General features: G+C 53.3%; 1 protein-coding gene across 2 annotated transcripts; it reads left to right on the top strand.

The window, feature by feature from the left end:
* The first annotated feature begins 265 nt into the window (after window positions 1-265).
* Window positions 266-20342, top strand: lrch4 (leucine-rich repeats and calponin homology (CH) domain containing 4). Of its 2 annotated transcripts, none has more exons than XM_066722395.1 (18): window positions 266-640; window positions 10144-10288; window positions 10398-10524; window positions 10804-10909; window positions 11004-11140; window positions 11400-11512; window positions 11963-12062; window positions 12279-12515; window positions 12620-12681; window positions 12793-12918; window positions 13575-13646; window positions 14025-14079; window positions 14249-14300; window positions 14382-14483; window positions 15004-15104; window positions 15198-15335; window positions 15509-15586; window positions 20023-20342. In XM_066722395.1, the coding sequence occupies exons 1-18, from the start codon at window positions 469-471 to the stop codon at window positions 20167-20169; spliced, it is 2070 nt and encodes a 689-aa protein (XP_066578492.1). In that variant the 5' UTR covers window positions 266-468; the 3' UTR covers window positions 20170-20342. The 2 variants fall into 2 exon arrangements, with proteins under 2 accessions (XP_066578492.1, XP_066578491.1); XM_066722394.1 differs by lacking the exon at window positions 20023-20342 and adding an exon at window positions 16690-18276 and having other exon boundaries at window positions 267-640.
* The last annotated feature ends 31 nt before the right edge of the window (window positions 20343-20373 follow it).

The following is a 20373-nucleotide window of genomic DNA, read 5'->3' as shown; positions in this document are numbered from 1 at the left end:
CCTCAAAGGCCCTCATTGGACGCCACCAACAGGGACGGCCCTTGGATTGGTTCACGTCCCTGTCAGTCACTCCCACCCCCCCATCTCCCCGCCGGACCCGCCCCTGAGCGCTTAGTGGCTGAGAGCGGCTGCACGTCACCTTTGAGGACCCGTGCAAACCACGCCCACTCGACACAAACCACCCCCATATCCGACAAAACCACGCCCTTTGAGTGGTCGAGCTGTCCGTCCATCACGCTCCCTAAGGTTCTGGCTCCTCCCTCCTCGGCCAGCGTTGGCTCGGATTGACAGATCGCGGAGAGAGAGAGAGAGAGAGAGAGAGAGAAGAGGGGAATAATAATAATCGCACAAACTTCCACCGAGAGAGCGGAGAAAAGTTGTGCTCCCTCCCCATCCGGGCCGGAGAAGAGGGGGAGGAAGCTGGGAACCGATCGATTATCTCTCTCTCCTCGGATCGACCGGAGCCCCATGGCCGCAGGCGACGATTCCCCGCTGCCGGCCACCATCGCGGCCAGCCGGAGCGTCGAGAAAGCCTTCGAGGAGGCGGCGGCCAGCGGGGCGCTCAGCCTGGCCAACAGGAAGCTCAAGGAGTTCCCCCGCACGTCCCGCAACTTCGACCTGTCCGACATCACGCACGCAGGTGAGCCCGGCGGGGTCCCGGCCCGGGGAGAGAGGGAGGGAGATGGAGAGAGAAAGAAAGAAAGAAAAAGAGGGAGGGAGAGCGCCCTCCTCCTGTTCAGGGTGTGGGACACCTGCTTGTGTGTGTGAAAGTGTTACTGTGTATCTACGCGTTTGTGTGAGTGAGTGTGTCTCTGAGTGTGTCATTGTGTGTCTGAGTGTGTCATTGTGTAAGTGTGTCTTCCTGTACCTGTGAGTGTGTCATTGTGTGTCTGTGAGTGTGTTCCTGTACCTGTGAGTGTGTCATTGTGTGTCTGTGAGTGTGTGTTCCTGTACCTGTGAGTGTGTCATTGTGTGTCTGTGAGTGTGTTCCTGTACCTGTGAGTGTGTCATTGTGTGTCTGTGAGTGTGTGTTCCTGTACCTGTGAGTGTGTCATTGTGTGTCTGTGAGTGTGTGTTCCTGTACCTGTGAGTGTGTCATTGTGTGTCTGTGAGTGTGTTCCTGTACCTGTGAGTGTGTCATTGTGTGTCTGTGAGTGTGTGTTCCTGTACCTGTGAGTGTGTCATTGTGTGTCTGAGTGTGTCATTGTTTGAGTGTGTCTTCCTGTACCTGTGAGTGTGTCATTGTGTGTCTGTGAGTGTGTGTTCCTGTACCTGTGAGTGTGTCATTGTGTCTGTGAGTGTGTTCCTGTACCTGTGAGTGTGTCATTGTGTGTCTGTGAGTGTGTGTTCCTGTACCTGTGAGTGTGTCATTGTGTGTCTGTGAGTGTGTGTTCCTGTACCTGTGAGTGTGTCATTGTGTGTCTGTGAGTGTGTTCCTGTACCTGTGAGTGTGTCATTGTGTGTCTGTGAGTGTGTGTTCCTGTACCTGTGAGTGTGTCATTGTGTGTCTGTGAGTGTGTGTTCCTGTACCTGTGAGTGTGTCATTGTGTGTCTGTGAGTGTGTTCCTGTACCTGTGAGTGTGTCATTGTGTGTCTGTGAGTGTGTGTTCCTGTACCTGTGAGTGTGTCATTGTGTGTCTGTGAGTGTGTGTTCCTGTACCTGTGAGTGTGTCATTGTGTGTCTGTGAGTGTGTTCCTGTACCTGTGAGTGTGTCATTGTGTGTCTGTGAGTGTGTGTTCCTGTACCTGTGAGTGTGTCATTGTGTGTCTGAGTGTGTCATTGTTTGAGTGTGTCTTCCTGTACCTGTGAGTGTGTCATTGTGTGTCTGTGAGTGTGTGTTCCTGTACCTGTGAGTGTGTCATTGTGTCTGTGAGTGTGTTCCTGTACCTGTGAGTGTGTCATTGTGTGTCTGTGAGTGTGTGTTCCTGTACCTGTGAGTGTGTCATTGTGTGTCTGAGTGTGTCATTGTTTGAGTGTGTCTTCCTGTACCTGTGAGTGTGTCATTGTGTGTCTGTGAGTGTGTGTTCCTGTACCTGTGAGTGTGTCATTGTGTGTCTGAGGGTGTCACGGTGTGTATTTGTGTGTGAGTGCCTTGGGTAGAAAGTTGTGCGGTTTTCAGCTTGTCTGTAACGCGGAAGCCCGTCTCCTTAAGATGGATCCCGGCGGTGTTAGTTACGCGTGTGTAGCGCAGTCCTCTGCCGCTGGTGAAGGTGGATCAGACGCGCAGTGCAACGCGGTGGGTCGGATTGGTGTTGTAGTGCATCAGTGTGAGGCTCTGTGTTATTGAAGATGTGCGCTGGGCTCGTTTCCTCCTGGCTGGTGTGTGTGTGTGTGTGTGTGTTGAAATCGTTGTTTTTGGAACGAAAAAGCAGAAACACGAAGAAAAGAGAATGGAGAGATAAAGTACTGACGTCAGCTGGTGACTCAACGTTAGTTTTAAAGATGCATATAAAAAGTGCTTTAGTGTCACTTGTACTGTATGGTTAATCAGTCTTTTCTTTAACCCTCCTCCTTTCCTCTCTCTCTCTCCCCCCTGTATTGTGCAGCTAATTGACACCATCTGCTCTGCTCTGCACAAGGTGCTGCACCCGGCCTACAGGGATGTGATTTTACCACACATGTTTCTGATTTTGCATCCGTTTTGTTTACACACACACATGCACACGTATGACGTAGCCGGGGGTCTTTTTGTGTGTGCCGGGACAGGCTTGTGCATCTCAGGACCGATAACCATGCTTTTAATACAGCCTCATAAACTTCAATGAGACAGGCTTTACACACAGAGTGGCGGGGGGAGGGCGCAGCTGGTTCGAGGTGTGTGAGGTTGTGACAGATTGTGTCATTATCGGTGCCGGGGTGAACGGCCGGTCCCGTCCCGTCTCCTATCCCCTCCTGGGAGTGCTCTGTCCCGACCATCTGGCTACCCCCTCCCACCATCCCTTAGGGAAGATCTACCCCCGTATGTGTACGTTTATTCATTATTTATTCATCCCCCCATTAACTCTCCGCTGCTTTCGAACGCACCCTCTGTACAGTACAGAACCGGGGGCTCTCGGGCCGAGCCGCAGACACGGATGTGTGTTTGTATTGTGTGTGTGTGTGTGTGTGTCCTGGTGGAGGGGGCAGAGTTGAGAGATAATAATTGAAGAGCCACACAGCCACGTGACCTCCGGGGTCCAGGGCACACAACGGGTGGCTTGTTCTGTTAGAGAGAGAGCGGCCCGGTCTGCTGACGGAGGAGAAATAATACGAGCTCTGTTGTTTCTCGTCCTCTCTGCCCCAGAGGGGTTCGCTCTTACTTTCTCCCCCTTTTCGCTTTCTCTCCCTTGTTCACTTTCTCACACTCCCTCCCCCCCCTCTCTCTCTCTCTCTCTGCTCTTAATTTGAGTAATTGATCTCAATCCTGCATGAAACTGAATTATATTTCATTGAAATCGAATAGAATTAATGGTGTTGTGGCCCAGGCTGGGGTCAGGGTTCCAGTCCCCAGTCTGTCGTTTCAGCTGGGTTGACCGCCTCGGAGCTGGATTGATACGGGCCTGGTCTGGACGTGGTGCTGTTGGCCATGGTTGGACTCAAGCTGTGGCCCGGGCCCACAATGGTCCACTGCTGTCTGAGAAATTGTTTACCTTTTGGTGTGATTCAATCAGGATCCACATCTGTCTGTCCACTGCTCACTGGACTGGACTGGACTGGACTGCAGAGTCACGAAGACTGGACTGGACTGGACTGCTGCAGAGACACTGACTGGACTGGCCCGGACTGGACTGGACTGGACTGGACTTTTTCTGAATCACTGACTGGACTGGACTGGACTGCAGATTCATGAAGACTGGACTGGACTGGACTGGACTGCAGAGTCACGAAGACTGGACTGGACTGGACTGCTGCAGAGACACTGACTGGACTGGCCCGGACTGGACTGGACTGGACTGGACTTTTTCAGAATCACTGACTGGACTGGACTGGACTGCAGAGTCATGAAGACTGGACTGGACTGCTACAGAGACGCACACTGATTCAATCAGGATCCACATCTGTCTGTCCACTGCTCACTGGAGTGGACTGGACTGGACTGGACTGGACTGGACTGCAGAGTCACGAAGACCGGACTGGACTGGACTGCTGCAGAGACACTGACTGGACTGGACCGGACTGCTGCAGAAACATTGATGGGACTGGACTGGACCGGACTGGACTGGACTGGACTGCAGAGTCACGAAGACTGGACTGGACTGCTGCAGAGACGCACACTGGACTGGACTGGACTGGACCAATGGAGGCAGTGTGGTGAGCTCTTAGGGACAGCTGTGGGAGATGCTGGTAAAATACCCAGTAACCAATGGAGTGCCTCACTTCCCTGTGTACTGGCGTGTATAGCGCATGTGTGAGTGTGTATTTGTGTGTACACACAGTCAGTGTAGTGTGTTTCGCTGTGTTACGCAGTGTCTCTTCCTCTCGGTGCTGCGTTTCCGCCCCGCGCAGGATGTGGCTTCGAGCAGCCCATCTCCCACTTCTGCTTTTTCCCCCTGCATAATTCTTCCCCTCTCTCTCTCTCTCTCTCCCCCCCCCCCCTCTCTCTCTTTATTTGGATTTTCGCTTCAGCTTCTGTCGCGGCCTTCTGGTTTAGCTGCGCTTGCCACACCCGCACAGCAGCACCTTCCTGGTTCTGCGAGTATCTGTCTGTGCGCGTGTCTCCGTACTGTAGCGATGGTCACACTGAGGCGCATGACTGCCTAACCTCGCCACAAACACCACCATCAGAGAGAGGGAGAGAGACACACCAACGCAAATGCAGAGACCTCAATTTGTGCATGGACTCCCCGCCCCCTGGCCCAGATTAACGCCCCTCTGAAGTAGGGCAGCGCGGGGACGGGCCGCCGGGACCCCTTTTGTGCCCCTCAGGCCGTCCTCTTCGTCCCCAACACACAATCATGTACCCGCGACACAAAGCGGCAAAGATTTCAGTTTTATATGACTGTGTTGTGTATTATTATTGTGGCTCCTCTTCTGGCTGGCTGGGAAACCGAACTTGCTAGAAAGTGAATGAACGGTGGAGTAGAGAGGAAGCATCTGTGTTTGTGTGTTTGTTATTTTTCAGGGTGGGGGGCTGTCTGCGGTTCTGAGAGTTCAGACAGGTACTCTAGCATTTCATGGGAGAGGTTTAGGGTGTCCTTTCAGTCCTCTTTCAGTTCTTGGCAGACTGACACTTGGGGGGGACGTCTGTGTCCCATTGTAAGCGCAGAAAGAGCTTCCTGACAGAGAGACGTTAGAGAATGAGAGACCCCCATAGAACCGGCCCGGCACGGTTTCCCAGCTGGCCGAGCGATTGTTAGTGACCTTGAAGGAAGGGGAGGTGGGAGGGACACACACACACACGGGCGCTGTGTGGTTTGCATGTCGGCCGAGTTGCCTTTGCATGTTTGTCGCACACGTCAGGAAATCCCGAACCCCACAAACAAATCTTTCTGCATTTCCCTCCCCCGTTTACTTTTCCTCCATGGCCTGCGCTGGTGGTTTGTCAGAGCAACTAGAGTGCTCTCTCTTTCTTTCTTTCTTTCTTTCTTTCTTTCTCTCTCTCTCTCTATCCCCCCACCTCTCCTGTTGCAACAACCACTGGAGCCCTATTGCTTCAGCAGACACCACACATGGGCAACAAGACACATTCTGGTTTCTCTCCGTCTCTATCCATCTCTCTCTCTCCTCTCCATCTCTCCAGCTGGTCCCTGCGCTCTCTCTCTCCCCCGTCTGCCCGCCTGTGTGTGTCAGTGAATGGTCGATTGTCAGTGAACAATAACAGTGGCACTGTGCGTGTGTCCCAGGCCTCCGCAGGGGCAGGTAGGCCGGGCCCCTCGTGCCGCGTAGTGCCTTGCCGTGCCTTGGTGTTGTGTTGTGCCGTAGTGCTGTGCTGTGTCGTACGTGCTCTCTGGGGCTCTGGGGCGGGGGGCCATCGGATCACAGTTCATTCCAGGAGTCTTCAAAGCTGGACTGTGGGACCCGTGAGAATCGCGCAGCGGGCGGCCAAGAGGAAACACCCTTCCCCTTGGACAGACACGGCCCCCGCGGTATCAGTGTGTGTGTCTCTCTGATTAAAATTCAAGGTGCTTTATTGGCACGACCAGAAATGTATTGCCAAAGCGTTAGTAGATTAGTAATCTCTCTTTCTCTGTCCCTTTCTCTCTCCTCCTTTCTTTGCTTCAGTCTCAGCCCTTCTCTCTCCACCGCCTCCATTTCTCCCTCAATTCAGTTCAATTCAAAACGAGCTTTGACACATGTTGATACAAGTGTTTGCCAAAGCACGTACGATACAGGTGATGCATAAAAACAACAAGGAAATGGATATGTATGGATGATAGAGTTAAAATAAAACGTGGGTCAATTACACATCATTAAAATAGATAAATGAATAAATAATAAATAAATCATGAATAATATACATGAATAATAGATCACAAGTAGTCATTAAAACACAATTTCAAGCTCTCTCTCTTCTCTCAGACTCTTACATGCAACGCTGCGGGGGGAAGTGGCCGTGTCACATCCTGTGTGTGGTGGGGGGGTTGGTGGTTGTTAGTAGCAACGCTGTGTAAAGTAAACACTCTAATCAGCCGACAGATAATCAGCCTGGTACCTCAGCCCGGCTCGCAGACCCTGACCCTGACCCGGCCCGGTTTGTTTTTCTCCACACTGTTGGGATGTCGCGGCCCGGTCCGGTTTGTCCGCCCCCTGTCTGTGTGTGTGTCTGTGTGTGTGTGTCTGTGTGTGTGTCTGTGTGTGTTAACGACAATTGATACTTGAGAGAATTAGTCATCAACGTTTTACTTTTTGAAACTTTTTTTCTGTTTGAGGTCTGATCTGTTCATGCCTCCACTTGAATCCTGGTACACTCCTTCAATTCATCCTCAATTTCACCTTCTTTCTTTCTCTCTCTCCCCCTCTAAATTTGTGACTAAGACCTTCACTGTTTTTTAGAGTAACTGCTGCACCCTGCCTCTCTCTCTCTCTCTCTCTGTTTTTTTATTAATATAAATCTCATGAATAAGACATTCCTGAGTGTTGCTAATGGAGCTGTGTTCTGGTCAAGGCCAGATAACGCACTCGCACACACCCTTCAAACTCTGCAGCTCAGCGTTTTGTTTTCCTCCCGTTTATTTATCTGTTCTTTTTTTTTCTTAAAGTGGCTAACTCTTTTATTATTGAACACGTCAGTCAGACGCACGGCTCTGTGCACAGATCACGGACTGCCGTTTTGTTTTGAAATCCTCGATAAGCATAGGACTCTCTCCCTCCCCCCCCCGAGCCCTGTGATTTCCCGACATCGTTAAGCTCGTTAGGCTGCAGTGATGAGAACAGGGCAGGTTTCGGCACGGTTCCTCTAACCAGCACCTCTTGGGAGAGGGAGGGGGGGATCTAAGGGTGACAGGTGGCCTGGGGAGAGATCCTTATTCTCTCTCTTTCTGGCCTCAAGGTAGGGACGTGTCTTGGTCCTCGGCGCTGGCCTGTGTCCACAGATAGACAGAGGCCTCCTCATAGCAAACAACACTTCAGAGCTCCAGAGAAGGAGTCTGTGGGGGGTGCGGGCGGACTGCAGCACTGATGAGAGAGCGAGGGATGAGGTCATGAGAGAGAGGGAGATAGACACACACTGCTGGAGTCCCGCCTGGCCGCAGTGTGGCTGTTGGCTGGAGGCCCGGATGCCGGAGAGAGATGGGGGCAGCTGTGCCAGTTTCTCCGGTTTCCCTCACCCTCCTTCTTTCAATTTCAATTTAAGGAGCTTTATTGGCATGACAAACATTACAAATATGTATGGAATATAAATAAATAAAATAATAACTCACAATGCCTTATAAAATGTATTAAAGTGTACAGTGCTGTAAAGCGCTGTGCCCTCGATGTCCAGTGATGTTATTTGATGGTTCGTGTTGTTCAGGTAGATGCTGGAATGAAAGCCCGGCTGGAGAGCAGGGCCGTTGGGTAAAGGGCGTGCAGACGGTGTGTGGAGCTGCCAGTGTGTGTAGTCTAAAGTCCATGTGTGATCGGTGAGTAATCAATGAGTAGCCGGTGTGCAGTCTGTCAGTGTGCAGTGTCTAGCAGCCAGTGTGTAGTAGTCGGTAGTCGGTGTGCAGTAGTCAGTGTGTAGAAGCAGGTGTATAGTAGTCCATGTGTAGTCTTTGGTATGTAGTCCGTGTATTGTAGTCCGTGTGCAGTAGCAGGTGTGGCTCAGGGCCCCTCTCTCTCGGCTCGGGGACGGCAGCAGTGGAGGCCTCGCTTCCTGTCAGGAGCTGATCTACTTCCTGCCCTCATTTATTCATTGAGTGGTTTATGTATCGGACAGTCTGTGAGTCGGTTATTCCCTTGGATTCTCCGGGCTGCCAACTACACACTGCACACTGACTACAGACTGAATATAGGCTACTCGCTCGATAACTAAGCTGGACTCTCAGTCCAGATGTGTCGGCTGTTTACACAAGAGTGTGCACAAGTCAGTGCGTATTTGCCGAGTCGGTCGGCTCAGTGCAATGTCATGCCTAGCAACGACGGTGCTGCCAGGCCCGTTGCTGTGAGAGTGTGGGAAGCTCTGACTCGGTGCTTTAAACGGGCAATTTAAAACCCCAGAGCTTCATCCAGCCAAACCTTAAACACAGTGTTTAAAGAACGGCTATGTATTAAAGAAAACGGCTGCCGTCTGGCAGACGAGTGCTTGAACGACGAAAAAAGAACAGTACACAAAACTTTAATTAAAACGCAAGCTGTCCCCCCGGGTCGCCCCCTGCGTGCCGGTCCACACCGCAGGGCGGCCCAGATCTGCCCCTCTGCCCCTCGCCAGTGTAAACTCACATGTAAGGGTGCGATTTGTGGTTTTCGCTTGACTGTTATCTTTGGGTTTTCATCCCTGCACTCGTCTTTGTTGTGCATTTGTTTTTCTTTTGTTCGGTATCTTTCTCTCCAGGATGACGGCAGACTTTTCGATTTAATTCCTGTCTTTTATCTTACCCCCCCGTATCTTTTCGTCCCCAAGGTCTCTCTCCCTCTCCCTCCCTCTCTCTCTCTCACTCTCTCCCCCTCTCCTTCTCTCTCTCTGTGTGTCTGTCTGTCCCACACCCTGTAATCAGGGCCTATACAAGCAGCCCAGAGTTGGCCAGCACTGTAATTAAAATCTGGTTTCTCTCTAAAAATACCTTCTGACCTCCTGAACGCGCTGCAAGTACACAGCAGAGACAGAGCTGTGTGTGTGTGTCTGAATACATACTGCGTCTGTTTTTGTGCCTGTGTTTATTATACTATGCATGTATAAAGTGTAGGTCAGTGGTGTGTGTGTATGTGTGTATCCACATGCCTCCAGCTACACACGCACACACGCACGCACACACCCCACGGGGTCCCATCCCTTCCCTGCACACACCTGCTTGTCAAGGGAACGGCACCATCTGACACTGTCTTTTTGAGAATACTCTGGGGAACCCCCCGTGTATCACCATCCTCCCCTCCTCCCTCTCTTCTCCACCTCTCTTTCCACTGGTGTGTGTGTGTGTGTCTTTACTGTGAGTGCCCGAGACACAAGGCAGTGTGTGTGTGTGTGAGTGTCATGGGGGTGAATGAGCTCACACGCTGACTGGGATCTGATCGCTCGTGTCACGGGCCAAACACCCTCTCCCCTCGATACAACAAACCTCTCTCTCTTTCTCGGCTCCTTCTTTTTTCCCAACAGACTGACTCACTCACTCTGTCCTCTCCCTCTCCCTCTCTCCCTGTGTGGCATCAAAGCCCTTCCCTTGTGCCTGGTGCTCTGTTCCTCATTTGTGTTACTGTGTTTTAGGTAAACACGAGTAGGTCAGACTCTCTCTCTCTCTCACACACACACACACGTCTGCGGTGTTTGCCGTGCACCCAGTCGGACGCTAAGCCCCGAGACACGTCTTCAGCAGAGTTAAGCCATCGGAGGCGTCGCCCAGGTGATTCACAGCTGTCTCCGCCGTCACGCCACTGGTGCCGCCCCAGCTTCAGCCCTTAATCGCCCCTCTGCGCTGCCCCCTGTCGACCGTTGTTCTGGGCCAGGACCCGTTTTGTTTGTTTGTTTGTGTGTGTGTGTGTGTTGTGTGCCATCATCTAATGAGCCCCATCTGCGTCTCTCCGTCTCTCAGACCTGTCTAAGAACCGGCTGTCGGAGGTGCCGGAGGAGCTGTGCCACCTGATCGCTCTGGAGACACTCAGTCTGTACCACAACTGTGTGCGCGGCATCACCCTCTCCGTGTGCAACCTGCAAGCCCTCACTTACCTCAACGTCAGGTACCGCCCCACCACGCCACTCCCCGCCACGCCTGGCATAATAAGAAGAAATGTAGACACCCTTCAGTGTAATTGACACCCTGTTGACCCCTCTCTCTCTCTCTCTCAGCCGTAACCAGCTGTCGTGTCTGCCCCCCTCCCTGTGCCAGCTGCCCCTGCGGGTCCTCATCGCCGGCAACAACAAGCTCTCCTGCCTGCCGCCCGACATCCAGGGCCTGGTCACACTGCGCCAGCTGGTCAGTCCCCTGGGCATCCTGTCTCTCAGTCTCTCTCTGCGTGTGTGTGTCCTGGTGTCTCTGTGTATGTGTCCCGGTGTCTCTGTGTCTTTCTGTGTCTCTCTCTGTGTGTCCCTGTGTGTGTGTGTCTGTGTGTCTCTCATTCTCTCTGTGTATATCCCCGTGTATCTGTGTCCCCCTCTCTGTCTGTCCCTGTGTCTCTGTGTGTCCCTGACTGTTTCCCCGCACTCTCCAGGTACAGTATTTATGTATTAACCCCCTCCTCCCTCTCTGTGTCAGGATGTGAGCTGTAACGAGCTGACGGCCCTCCCCACGGAGATCGGACAGCTGGAGTCTCTGCGGGACCTCAACCTGCGGAGGAACCACCTGACCACGCTGCCCGAGGGTGAGGGGATGGCTGGGAGGACTGGGGTGATCTGGGGCAGAGTTTAACATGTGGAGCTGTACTAACTGTCCATGTGTCCCCCTGTCCCCCCCAGAGCTGGCGGAGCTGCCGTTGGTGCGCCTGGACGTGTCGTGTAACCGCGTGACACGTGTCCCAGTGTGCTACCGCCACCTGCGCCACCTGCAGACCATCAACCTGGACAACAACCCCCTACAGTCCCCCCCAGCGCAGGTACGGCCCCCGGGGTCCCTCTCTTGACACAGCGTGGGGACTGGGGCATCCGCGTTGTCTGTATTACACTCTCTCTCCCCGCTCTTCTTCTTCCCTCATTCTCTCTCTCTCCCCGCTCTTCTTCCCCCTTTCTCTCTCTCTCTCCCCCTCTTCTTCCCTCTTCTTTATTCGACTGCACACCTGCTCTTGCCTGTGTGGTGGACGGTTTGCTAAAGCCCCATTGTGTCTCTCTCTCTCTCTCTCTCTCTCTCTCTCTCAGATCTGCACGAAGGGCAAGATCCACATCTTCAAGTACCTGAACATCGAGGCCTGCAGCAAGACGGCGCCCGAGGAGTTCGAGAGGCCGCTGCGGCCCAGCGGCTTCAACGGCTGGTGAGAGGGAAGGGACGGGGAGGCAGTAGGAAGGAGGGAGTGAGAGAGGGGGAGGCAGGGGGAGGGAGTGGGAGAGGGAGAGGCGGTGGGAAAGCGAGAGCATAGTTTGACAGCTGGTGATGGAGAGAGAGCGAGAGGGAGAGATATAACATCTGTGGAGAGAGAATGGCAGTCAGGCAGCAACAGCTGGAGAAGAAGGGAGGGAGAGATGGAGAGAGAGATGCACAGCCAGTATCTGCTGCATTCCTCCCTTTTCTCCAGACGGGTGCGGGAGCCGCGACCCTGACATTTCAGGTTTGTCTGCTTTCATTCCCAGAGAATATGCGTTTTGTTTTTGCATCCTGTCCGTGTCAGTCTGTTCATATCTGTCTCTGCATCTTTTATTTTCCCTTCTCCTTTCCTCCTGTCTTCCTCGCTCTGCTGCCCTCACTCCTGCTCCCTCCCCCTCAGCCTGTCCGATCAGGAGCTGTTTCCCGCCCGGCCCTATGGAGGCCTGGACTCCGGCTTCAACAGCGTGGACAGCGGCAGCAAGAGGTGGTCGGGCAACGAGGTGAGACCGACCGAGAGAGAAGGGGAGGACAGCGAGAGAGACGGACCTAGAGAGACAGGGCGGACAGAGAGAGAGAGAGACCGAGAGAGACGGGGCGGACAGAGAGAGAGAGACAGACGGACAGAGAGAGACAGACCAAGAGACGGGCATGGCTCCCCCTCTCTTGGCATCTGTCCGTCTCAGTCCTTGTGTCCGTGTCCGTCTCCGTCCCCGCAGTCTACGGACGACTTCTCTGAGCTGTCCCTGCGCATGGCCGAGATCTCCCGGGACCAGAGGCACCTGCGGGAGGAGAGGGGGACGCCCGCCCCGGTGAACGGAGAGGTGGACCAGGTGGACTTCATTGTGGGCAACGTGACAGAGGAGGAGGAGGAGGAGGAAGAGGAGCAGCCGCTGCCGCGGAGGCCGTCTGGGTGCCGGCCCACCCTTCAGCAGATAAACACGGCGCACCCACAGGTGAGAGAGGACCCCACACCCAGCAGCTCCGAGGCTGGTCCAAGACGCTGAGAGTAACGGGCTGTCTCCTCTTCCCCCCGGTCCTCGTGTCCACCGTCCCCCAGGAGAAGAACGAGAGGGAGGGTGCAGTGCCGGCAGAGAGTGCGGACAGGAGTCCCGGGAGCAGGTGAGCCACCAGACCGGGACTTTCTCTCTCCCTCTATATCTCTCTCTGTCCATTTAATACTTTCCCCTCTCTCCCTCCCTTCCTCCGTCCCTCGCCCTCCCCCTCCCTCAGGTCGGCGCCGGGAGGGGATGGCCAGCCCTCCAGTCCCTCCCCGGAGGAGCGCCGGCGCCCCGAGACCCTGCAGATCTGGCAGGAGAGGGAGAGGGCCCAGCAACAGAGGGAGAGGAGAGACAGCTGGTGAGAGAGGGGGAGAGAGTGGGAGGATAGATTGAGGGAGGGAGAGAGAGAGAGGGAGAGGAGATTGGGAAGGACAGAGGAGACTGGGGGGAGGAAGGGAGAGAGGGAGAGGAGATTTGGTGGGAGGGGGAGAGAGAGAGAGAGGAGAGACAGCTGGTGAGAGAGGGGGAGAGAGTGGGAGGATAGATTGAGGGAGGGAGAGAGAGGAAGAGAGAGAGGAAGAGGAGATTGAGGGAGGGAGAGAGAGAGAGGGAGAGGAGATTGGGAAGGACAGAGGAGACTGGGGGGAGGAAGGGAGAGAGGGAGAGGAGATTTGGTGGGAGGGGGAGAGAGAGAGAGAAAGAGAGGGAGAGGGAGAGGGAGAGGAGATTTGGAGGGAGGGAGAGAGGGAGAGAGATAGAGAGAGGGAGAAGAGATTGGGAGGGAGCGAGGGGGATAGTATGCCCCACCCTGACCCTAACTACCAGTCCCCTCACCACAGGCTAAACACTACACTACACTGTACTACAACTACAACTACACTACACTACACTGTACTACTACATTACACTGTACTACTACTACAACTACACTACACAACTCACTACACTGCCAGACCCCTCCAGACGCCGTCTCCCTCTCCGCTCATCTCGCTCTGCTTTCTCTCTCGCCTGCAGTTTACTGAAGACAGCGTCGAAAACAGGAAGCGTCTCGGTGGCGACGGCAGCTCACACAGGAAGCAGCGCCGGGTAATCACGCGTGTGTGTGAGCGTGTGATTGCATTTCTGTGTGCTTCTCTACATGTGTGAGATGTCACTTTTTTTTTGTAGCGTCTGCAGAATTCCTCCAATTAAGTAATTAAGTAATTAAGATTGCAATTAAGTTAAGAACTCCACAGCCCAAGACGCACTGGGCCACAGCACCCCGACACGTGTCAGTATCGGAAACATGCATGTCTGTACGTTGCGGGACGAGAACATTTAATTTTCCTTAAATGTAACAATCAGACCCCCCCCCCCCATGACTAAAGATGGTTCACTTTGGCTGCTTTGTCATGTGTTTTATAAAGTGTTTAATGCATGTTTTAGCCTCCCTGGTGTGTAACTGTGGTGTTTGTCTCCCTCTAGTGGTGGCTCTTCAGACAGCAGCTCCTCACACCTCGGCCTCCGACAGAGGAGTCAGGTCGGTCTGCTGCTCTTCGTGTTTACCTCCTCCCCTGTTCTCCCTCGCCATCCCCTCCTCTCATTGTCTCCCTCCATCCCTTCCCCTCCTCCTTTCTTTCTCGGTTTACTGTTGCTGTACTGTTCTGCTTTGTGTGTTCATTCATCTCTCTCTCTCCCCCCCTCCACAGAGTTCAGATCACATGTCCAGTCCGGCTCCTCAGCGCTGTCCCGGCAGGACAGGTGAGATCTTCCATGCTAATGACACACAGGTGTGCAATGTCTGTCTGTCCGTCCATCCGTCTCACCTCTCTCCCTCCTCAGACTCGCCGCCCTCCCAGACCCCCTCGGTGTCGACGGGCGGGGGACACAAACCCAACAGCTTCCTGTTCCGGGCGCAGTCCCGCAGCAACGTCAAGCCCACGGGTCAGAGCACCGAGAACCGCTGTCTGTCTCTCTCTGTCCCTGACGCGTCTCTCTCTGTCTCTGATGTGTCTCTGTCCTTGATGTCTCTCTGTCCCTGACGTTTCTCGCTTTCTGTCTGTACTGACGTGTCTGTCTGTCCCTGCTGTGTCTCTCTCTGTCTCTCTCTGTCCCTCTCTCTGTCTGTCCCTAACGTGTCTCTGTCCCTGAGGTTTCTCTCTCTGTCTCTCTCTCTGTCTGTCCTGACGTGTCTGTCTTTATGTTTAAGATGGCTTGTGTGTATCGGATTTTATATATTTATTTATATTTAAGGGTGTGTTTGTTATATATTTTGTGTGTCTGTTTTTAAACTGCTGGGCAACAATTGCCCCTCGGCGACAATTAAGATTGATTGATTTGATTGATTGATTGTCTGTCTCTCTATCCTGATGTTTCTGTGTGTCTATCTGTCTGTCCTGACACGACACTGTCCGTCAGTGCGTCTCTCTGTCCTGACATGTCTGTGTCCGTTTGTCCTCTACAGGCTCTGTGCACAGTCTGGTGGACACGGGCCGCTGTGACTCAAAGCCCTCCCTGTCGCGCTCCCCCAGGGAGGACAGGGAGACCATCGCACAGCTGCGCAAGGTGAACACCCCCTCCCTTTCTCCCTCAATTCGAAACAAACTTCCACTCAAATGTGGACAGAGGATATTGAAAGTCTCTCTCTCTCTCTCTCAGACGCTGGAGACCAGACTGAAGGTCACTCTGGCGGACGACCTGGGCGAGGCCCTGTCCAACGGCGCCGTCCTCTGCCAGCTGGCCAATCACGTGCGGCCGCGCTCCGTCACCATGATCCACGTCCCCTCCCCCGCCGTGGTGAGCCAATCGCACGCCTCTCCCCGCCCCTCACCGTCCCAGGGGATTTGTGGCCACGCCCTCTCACGGCCCCACAGATCCCTGGGGTTTCGGGGGAAGACCTAGAGATGAGCTGAGTTGTTGTGTTTTGGTCATTGTTGCTCGTGTGTCACTCTCTCTGTCTCTCTTCCCAGCCAAAGCTCAGCGCCGCCAAGTGCCGACTGAACGTGGAGAATTTCCTGGGCGCCTGTCGCAAGCTGGGAGTCCCTGAGGTAACCGCACCCCCGCTGTCTATTCCCCTTCCTGTGCGTCTAGTCTATTCCAGTCCAGTCTATTCCAGTCCAATTTAGTCCGGTCCGGTCTGGTCTATTCCATTCCAGTCCAATCTAGTCCAGTCAAATCCGGTCCAGTCCAGTGCGAGAGACGCCTCTGCAGGTGTCTGTGTCTGTCCTGAGTCTGTGGGGTGGCTTTGTGAACAGCAATGAGTGAAAATTGAGGGATGAGGGTTGTTTGTAACCTAGATAGCGGAGACGCAGGGAGGCGCTCATTGATTGGGAAAGCTTAGCTGCAGGCTGGTCACATGGCTAAGAAATCCTATTCCTGTTTTGGGGTTCAGATCACACGCTTCCGCATATCTTTCACAACATTCCAAGACGACATTCCGTTCTAGAACACAAGTGTCAATCAAAACCGCAGCGCCTCCTTCCGGATGATCACGGCAAAGAACAGAACTTGCACTAACCAGAGACAGTTGTCAAAATCAAATTAAAAACCCTGTGCATCTAGGCTCACGTTGTCACAGTTAGTCAGACGAGAGGGACGGAAACCTCCAGTGTGTTTTGTGTAGCGACAAATGTGGGTCCTGAGGCTAGACCAGGCGAGAGCCACTGCTTTAGGTTGTCCCCCTCAGATGCCACCCCTCTGGAGGGCCTTGTTGTGCAGTATGACTATCATAGGAGGTGGTAGCAGATGCAGTTCACCTGTACCCCGAAATAATGGGCCCTCGGGAGCCAAAAATTCGTCCCACATTACGGGTGAAATCCCGTCGTGTATCGAACTTGCTTTGGCCTCGAGCATTTCCCCTACTGATAGTGGGCAGATAACGCCTCGATTCCACAGCTCACACCTGCCCCACTCTGGCTGCCCCGGAGTGCGGGCCTCAGAGCTGTGTATCGCGCTGTGTTGCTGCTGCGTGTCTCGCTCACCGTCTCTCTCTGTTTGTTCTCTGTGTCGTCCCGTCTCCCTGCCTCCCCCCGCCTCTCTCTGCCTCCTCATCCTCTTCCCCTCCCTCCCTCTCCCTGTCTCTCTCTCTCTCTCTCTCTGTCCCTCTGCCTCCCTCCCTGTCCATCTCTCTACCTCTCCCTCTCTCTCTCAGACGGAGGTGTGTCTGTCCTCTGACATCCTGCGCTCCAATGTGGGGGGGGTTCTGCGCACTGTGGAGGCCCTGACCGGAGCCGTGGCCCCCCCCGCCTCACTGCTCTGCCCCGGCTTCCTGCTCTTCTACGCCGTGGCTATGGGCCTGCTGTACCTGTCCTACTGCAGCCTGACCGCCTGCTAGACACACAACCACACTGACTGACACACACACACACACATCCAGCATGCTGGGAACTGTGCCTGATACCCAGTGAGCCACACTGACATGCAAACACTGGCTGCACAACACCACCAACCGTGCCTGAACACTGACACACACACACACACTGAGACACCGACACACACATCCCTGTCGCTTTTGCTGTTCTGTGCCAATGTGTGGAGAGTAGGCCTTGGCAGGAAGTGACATCATGCCCTGAGAGTCCAGACCACAGCATTCCTGTTCGCTGCCCTGGGGGGTGACTGAAGCTCGGGTGGAGAGAGTGGAATAAGGGGGTAGATTAGAGAGGGAGGGAGCAGTGTTCATGAACCCTTGAGCAGATTCATCAAGGGGGGGGGGCGATTGTCAGTACAATGCAATCAACGCACTCCGCAGTGTCACACTACAATGCAATCAACGCACTCCGCAGTGTCACATTACAATGCGACTGACGCGCTGCACAGTGTCACACTACAATGCGACTGACGCGCTGCGCAGTGTCACACTACAATGCGACTGACGCGCTGCGCAGTATCACACTACAATGCGACTGACGCGCTGCGCAGTGTCACACTACAATAATCGATACTCTCCCAGTACACCCTGACACTCAATAAAGCTTTATTGGCACAACTCGTTGACATTAAGGTGATGGGAGCCATAAACACACACGACACTTTTATATTTTAATCTCTGTTTAACGTCTATCTGCCTGACGCCCCAGACTTCACTGCGTTGCCTCAGTCTAGCCACCAGGCGGCGATATTGCATGTTGTGTGTTTGTCTAAAGGTACAGAAGCAAGACAGGATTTTCCATGGCTTTGCTCGATTGTTCGTTTGATTTTATTTATTTTTAATAGTAGTTTCTCTTGTGTAAATAGAAGAGCCGTTTAGAATGAGTTAATTTATTTTACAGGGTGGGGGGTCTGTCAGGACTCTGTAAACACTACTGTCGGTTTGTTTGTGTCCGATCTGTTTCTTGGTTTGTGCCGCAGTGCGTTGTTGTCTTCCCCCGCTGGACAGGAATGCTGTGCCTCTTCTCTCCCCCCTCACAGACCACACACGAGCAATTAAACGCAATCACACACACACAGACACACGCTCACACACACGCCTCGCTGCCTGTTACCGTCTCTCACATGGGACCACCGCCTTCGACACTGGGAGGAGAAGTGGAAGACATAATAATAATAATAATAATTGATTGAAACCAAAATGTACAAAGATGTGAAGTTCAGAGGTTACGCAGTGGATCCCAAGGGAACGATGTGTATTTTGTAATATTTATATGATGACCCGTGTATTTAAAGAGAAGCAAATGGATTATATAAAGAGATATATAGTTTCTTTTTTCTGTAAATGACATTATTAAAAAAAGAAAAAGCATCTACGTTGTTCGCTTTAAGTCCTGTGTCCCCTCTCTGTCTGTGTGTGTGTGTGTCTCTGTATGTATGTATGTGTGTGTCTGTCATGTGTTTTTCTTTGTCGTGTGTGTGTCTGTCTGTCTGTATGTATGTCTGTGTGTCAAATGTCTCTGCTTTCTGTGTAGTGTGTCTTTCTGTGTGTCTCTGAATGTGTGTCGCTGTCTGTGTGTCATTTGTGTGTTTGTGTGTTGCATTCTCTCTGTGTCTGTCTGTCTGCCTTGGTCTTGGTCTGAACTGGTTTTTCCGTGTCTCGGCCCCGGAGGTTCTGGTTAAATGGGCACATATTTACTTGTGGCTGGAAAACATTGTGTAACTGTTCCTGGCGTCCGAGTTGCATCCGAGCGCCAGAGCCCCGATGTCACGGCGCCTCTGGTTCACCCCTGCCCGGCGCGCCCGTTCAGGCTGATGAGAGAGCGAGCGCCCAGCGGAGCGGCACAACCCGGGGCTGCCTGAAGACCCGCCTATGTGGCCAGCCATGGGGACCTCTCTCTCTCTCTTTCACAAACACATGCTCACACACACGCCTCTCTCTCTCACTCACACGCGCGCACACACACACGTACACACACACACTCTCTCTCACCCTCTCCCTCTCTCTCACACACACACACACACACACTTACGCTCTCACTCACACTGTTCCCCTCTTTCCGGTCAAATTATCACGTTTTAATCCTTGATTTAAGTTATTTATCTGTTACTCTGTTTTGTACATTATTTTTATCCAATTACTCTGTTGTATGGAGAGTTTGCGTCCGTGCCTAGTGCCCCCAGGTGGAGAAGGTGAGTTACTGTGCTCGGGGTGGATTTGCATGTTGGTGGTGGTCTTGCGGTTTGGCTGAACGAATGGGAAACAAAGCAGCTGAATGAAAGACTGGTCGAATCGGGATTGGAATGTGAATTGATTCGTTTTTGATTCGTAAAGAAATTAAAACGTATTAAAAATGGTAACTATCATCATCTAGTTCTCATGGAGTTTTAACTGAGGAGAGAGAGACGCACAGAGAGACTCCCGAGAACAAAACGGCCCCCCTGCCGTTTCCCACATCAGTGTTGATCATCGATAACGTCTTTCCTCCTTGTTTAAAGCTGTGCATGACTCTCCAATATCCCAGCAGCCTCTCTGTCCCTCTCGCTCTCCTCCCTCGGGTGCTGTGCTGGTCTGGCCGGTGTGTGTGAGGGGCCGTCGTGGCCCTGGGGGTCCTCTGCACGTGGGGGGGTGTCTTGCTGCATGCGGGGGGGCTGTGTTGTGTGTTAGCAGGGTCCGCGGTGCTGCAGGTTTCCACATTTTTTCACAAATCAATCTAGGTCAGGGGTTTTCAAACCGGTCCTGGAGGACGCCCTGCCCTGCTGGTTTTTGTTCCAACTGAGGTCTTAATTGCTTAATTGAATCCTTAATTGACACAACAAAGCAATCTCCCATTCAATGAAGTAATTAAGACCTAGGTTGGAACAAAAACCAGCAGGGCAGGGGGGTACTCCAGGACCGGTCTGAAAACCCCTGGTCTAATCCATATTTCTCTCTCTCATTCCTTCCCTCTCTTGCTCTCCTCTACCCTCACCTCCTCCTCTCCATCTCCCCCACCTCTCCCTGCTTTCTTTTTCCCTCCCCTTCTCCCCCCTGCCTCCCTTTCCTTCCCCTTCTACTCTCCCTCTTTCTTTCTTCTACCTCTCTCTCTCTCTCTCTCTCTCTCTCTTTATCTCTCAGGACGCGCTCTGCCCCAGTCAGCTGATCCTGGAGGACGAGGGTCTCTCTCGCATCGCCCTCACGGTCCAGTCCCTGATCGACCTGCCCCCCCCCGGGCCTCGCCGCCCCTCCCGACCGGAGCCGCCGCCCCCTCCGGCCACCACCTAACCATCGCCTCCCCCCCCCCCCCACTGACCCTGCCGCAGCTCTCGGGACGGTCCACACCTCCTCCCAAGTCTTTATTTGGATTTTATTTTACGGATCAGTTGACCTCACATACCTGCTGTCTCATTGTAACCCCTTTTAGCACAAAACGTAAATAAAAACCTGAATTAAATTAACCTTTTCCTCTCGCCGAAGTTTCCTCGCTGT

Source organism: Amia ocellicauda, chromosome 14, assembly GCF_036373705.1.
Source record: "Amia ocellicauda isolate fAmiCal2 chromosome 14, fAmiCal2.hap1, whole genome shotgun sequence".
NCBI lineage: Eukaryota > Metazoa > Chordata > Actinopteri > Amiiformes > Amiidae > Amia > Amia ocellicauda.
The sequence above is the reverse complement of the archived record's forward strand: the minus strand, read 5'-3'. Positions and strand labels throughout refer to the sequence as shown.

Excerpts from the sequence above, each read along its gene's own strand:
- lrch4 (XM_066722394.1), top strand. The coding sequence starts at position 469 with ATGGCCGCAGGCGACGATTCCCCGCTGCCGGCCACCATCGCGGCCAGC. Across the intron at positions 641-10,143 it reads GTCCGACATCACGCACGCAG|ACCTGTCTAAGAACCGGCTG; the intron begins GTGAGCCCGGCG and ends TCCGTCTCTCAG. Across the intron at positions 12,682-12,792 it reads GACAGGAGTCCCGGGAGCAG|GTCGGCGCCGGGAGGGGATG; the intron begins GTGAGCCACCAG and ends CCCCTCCCTCAG.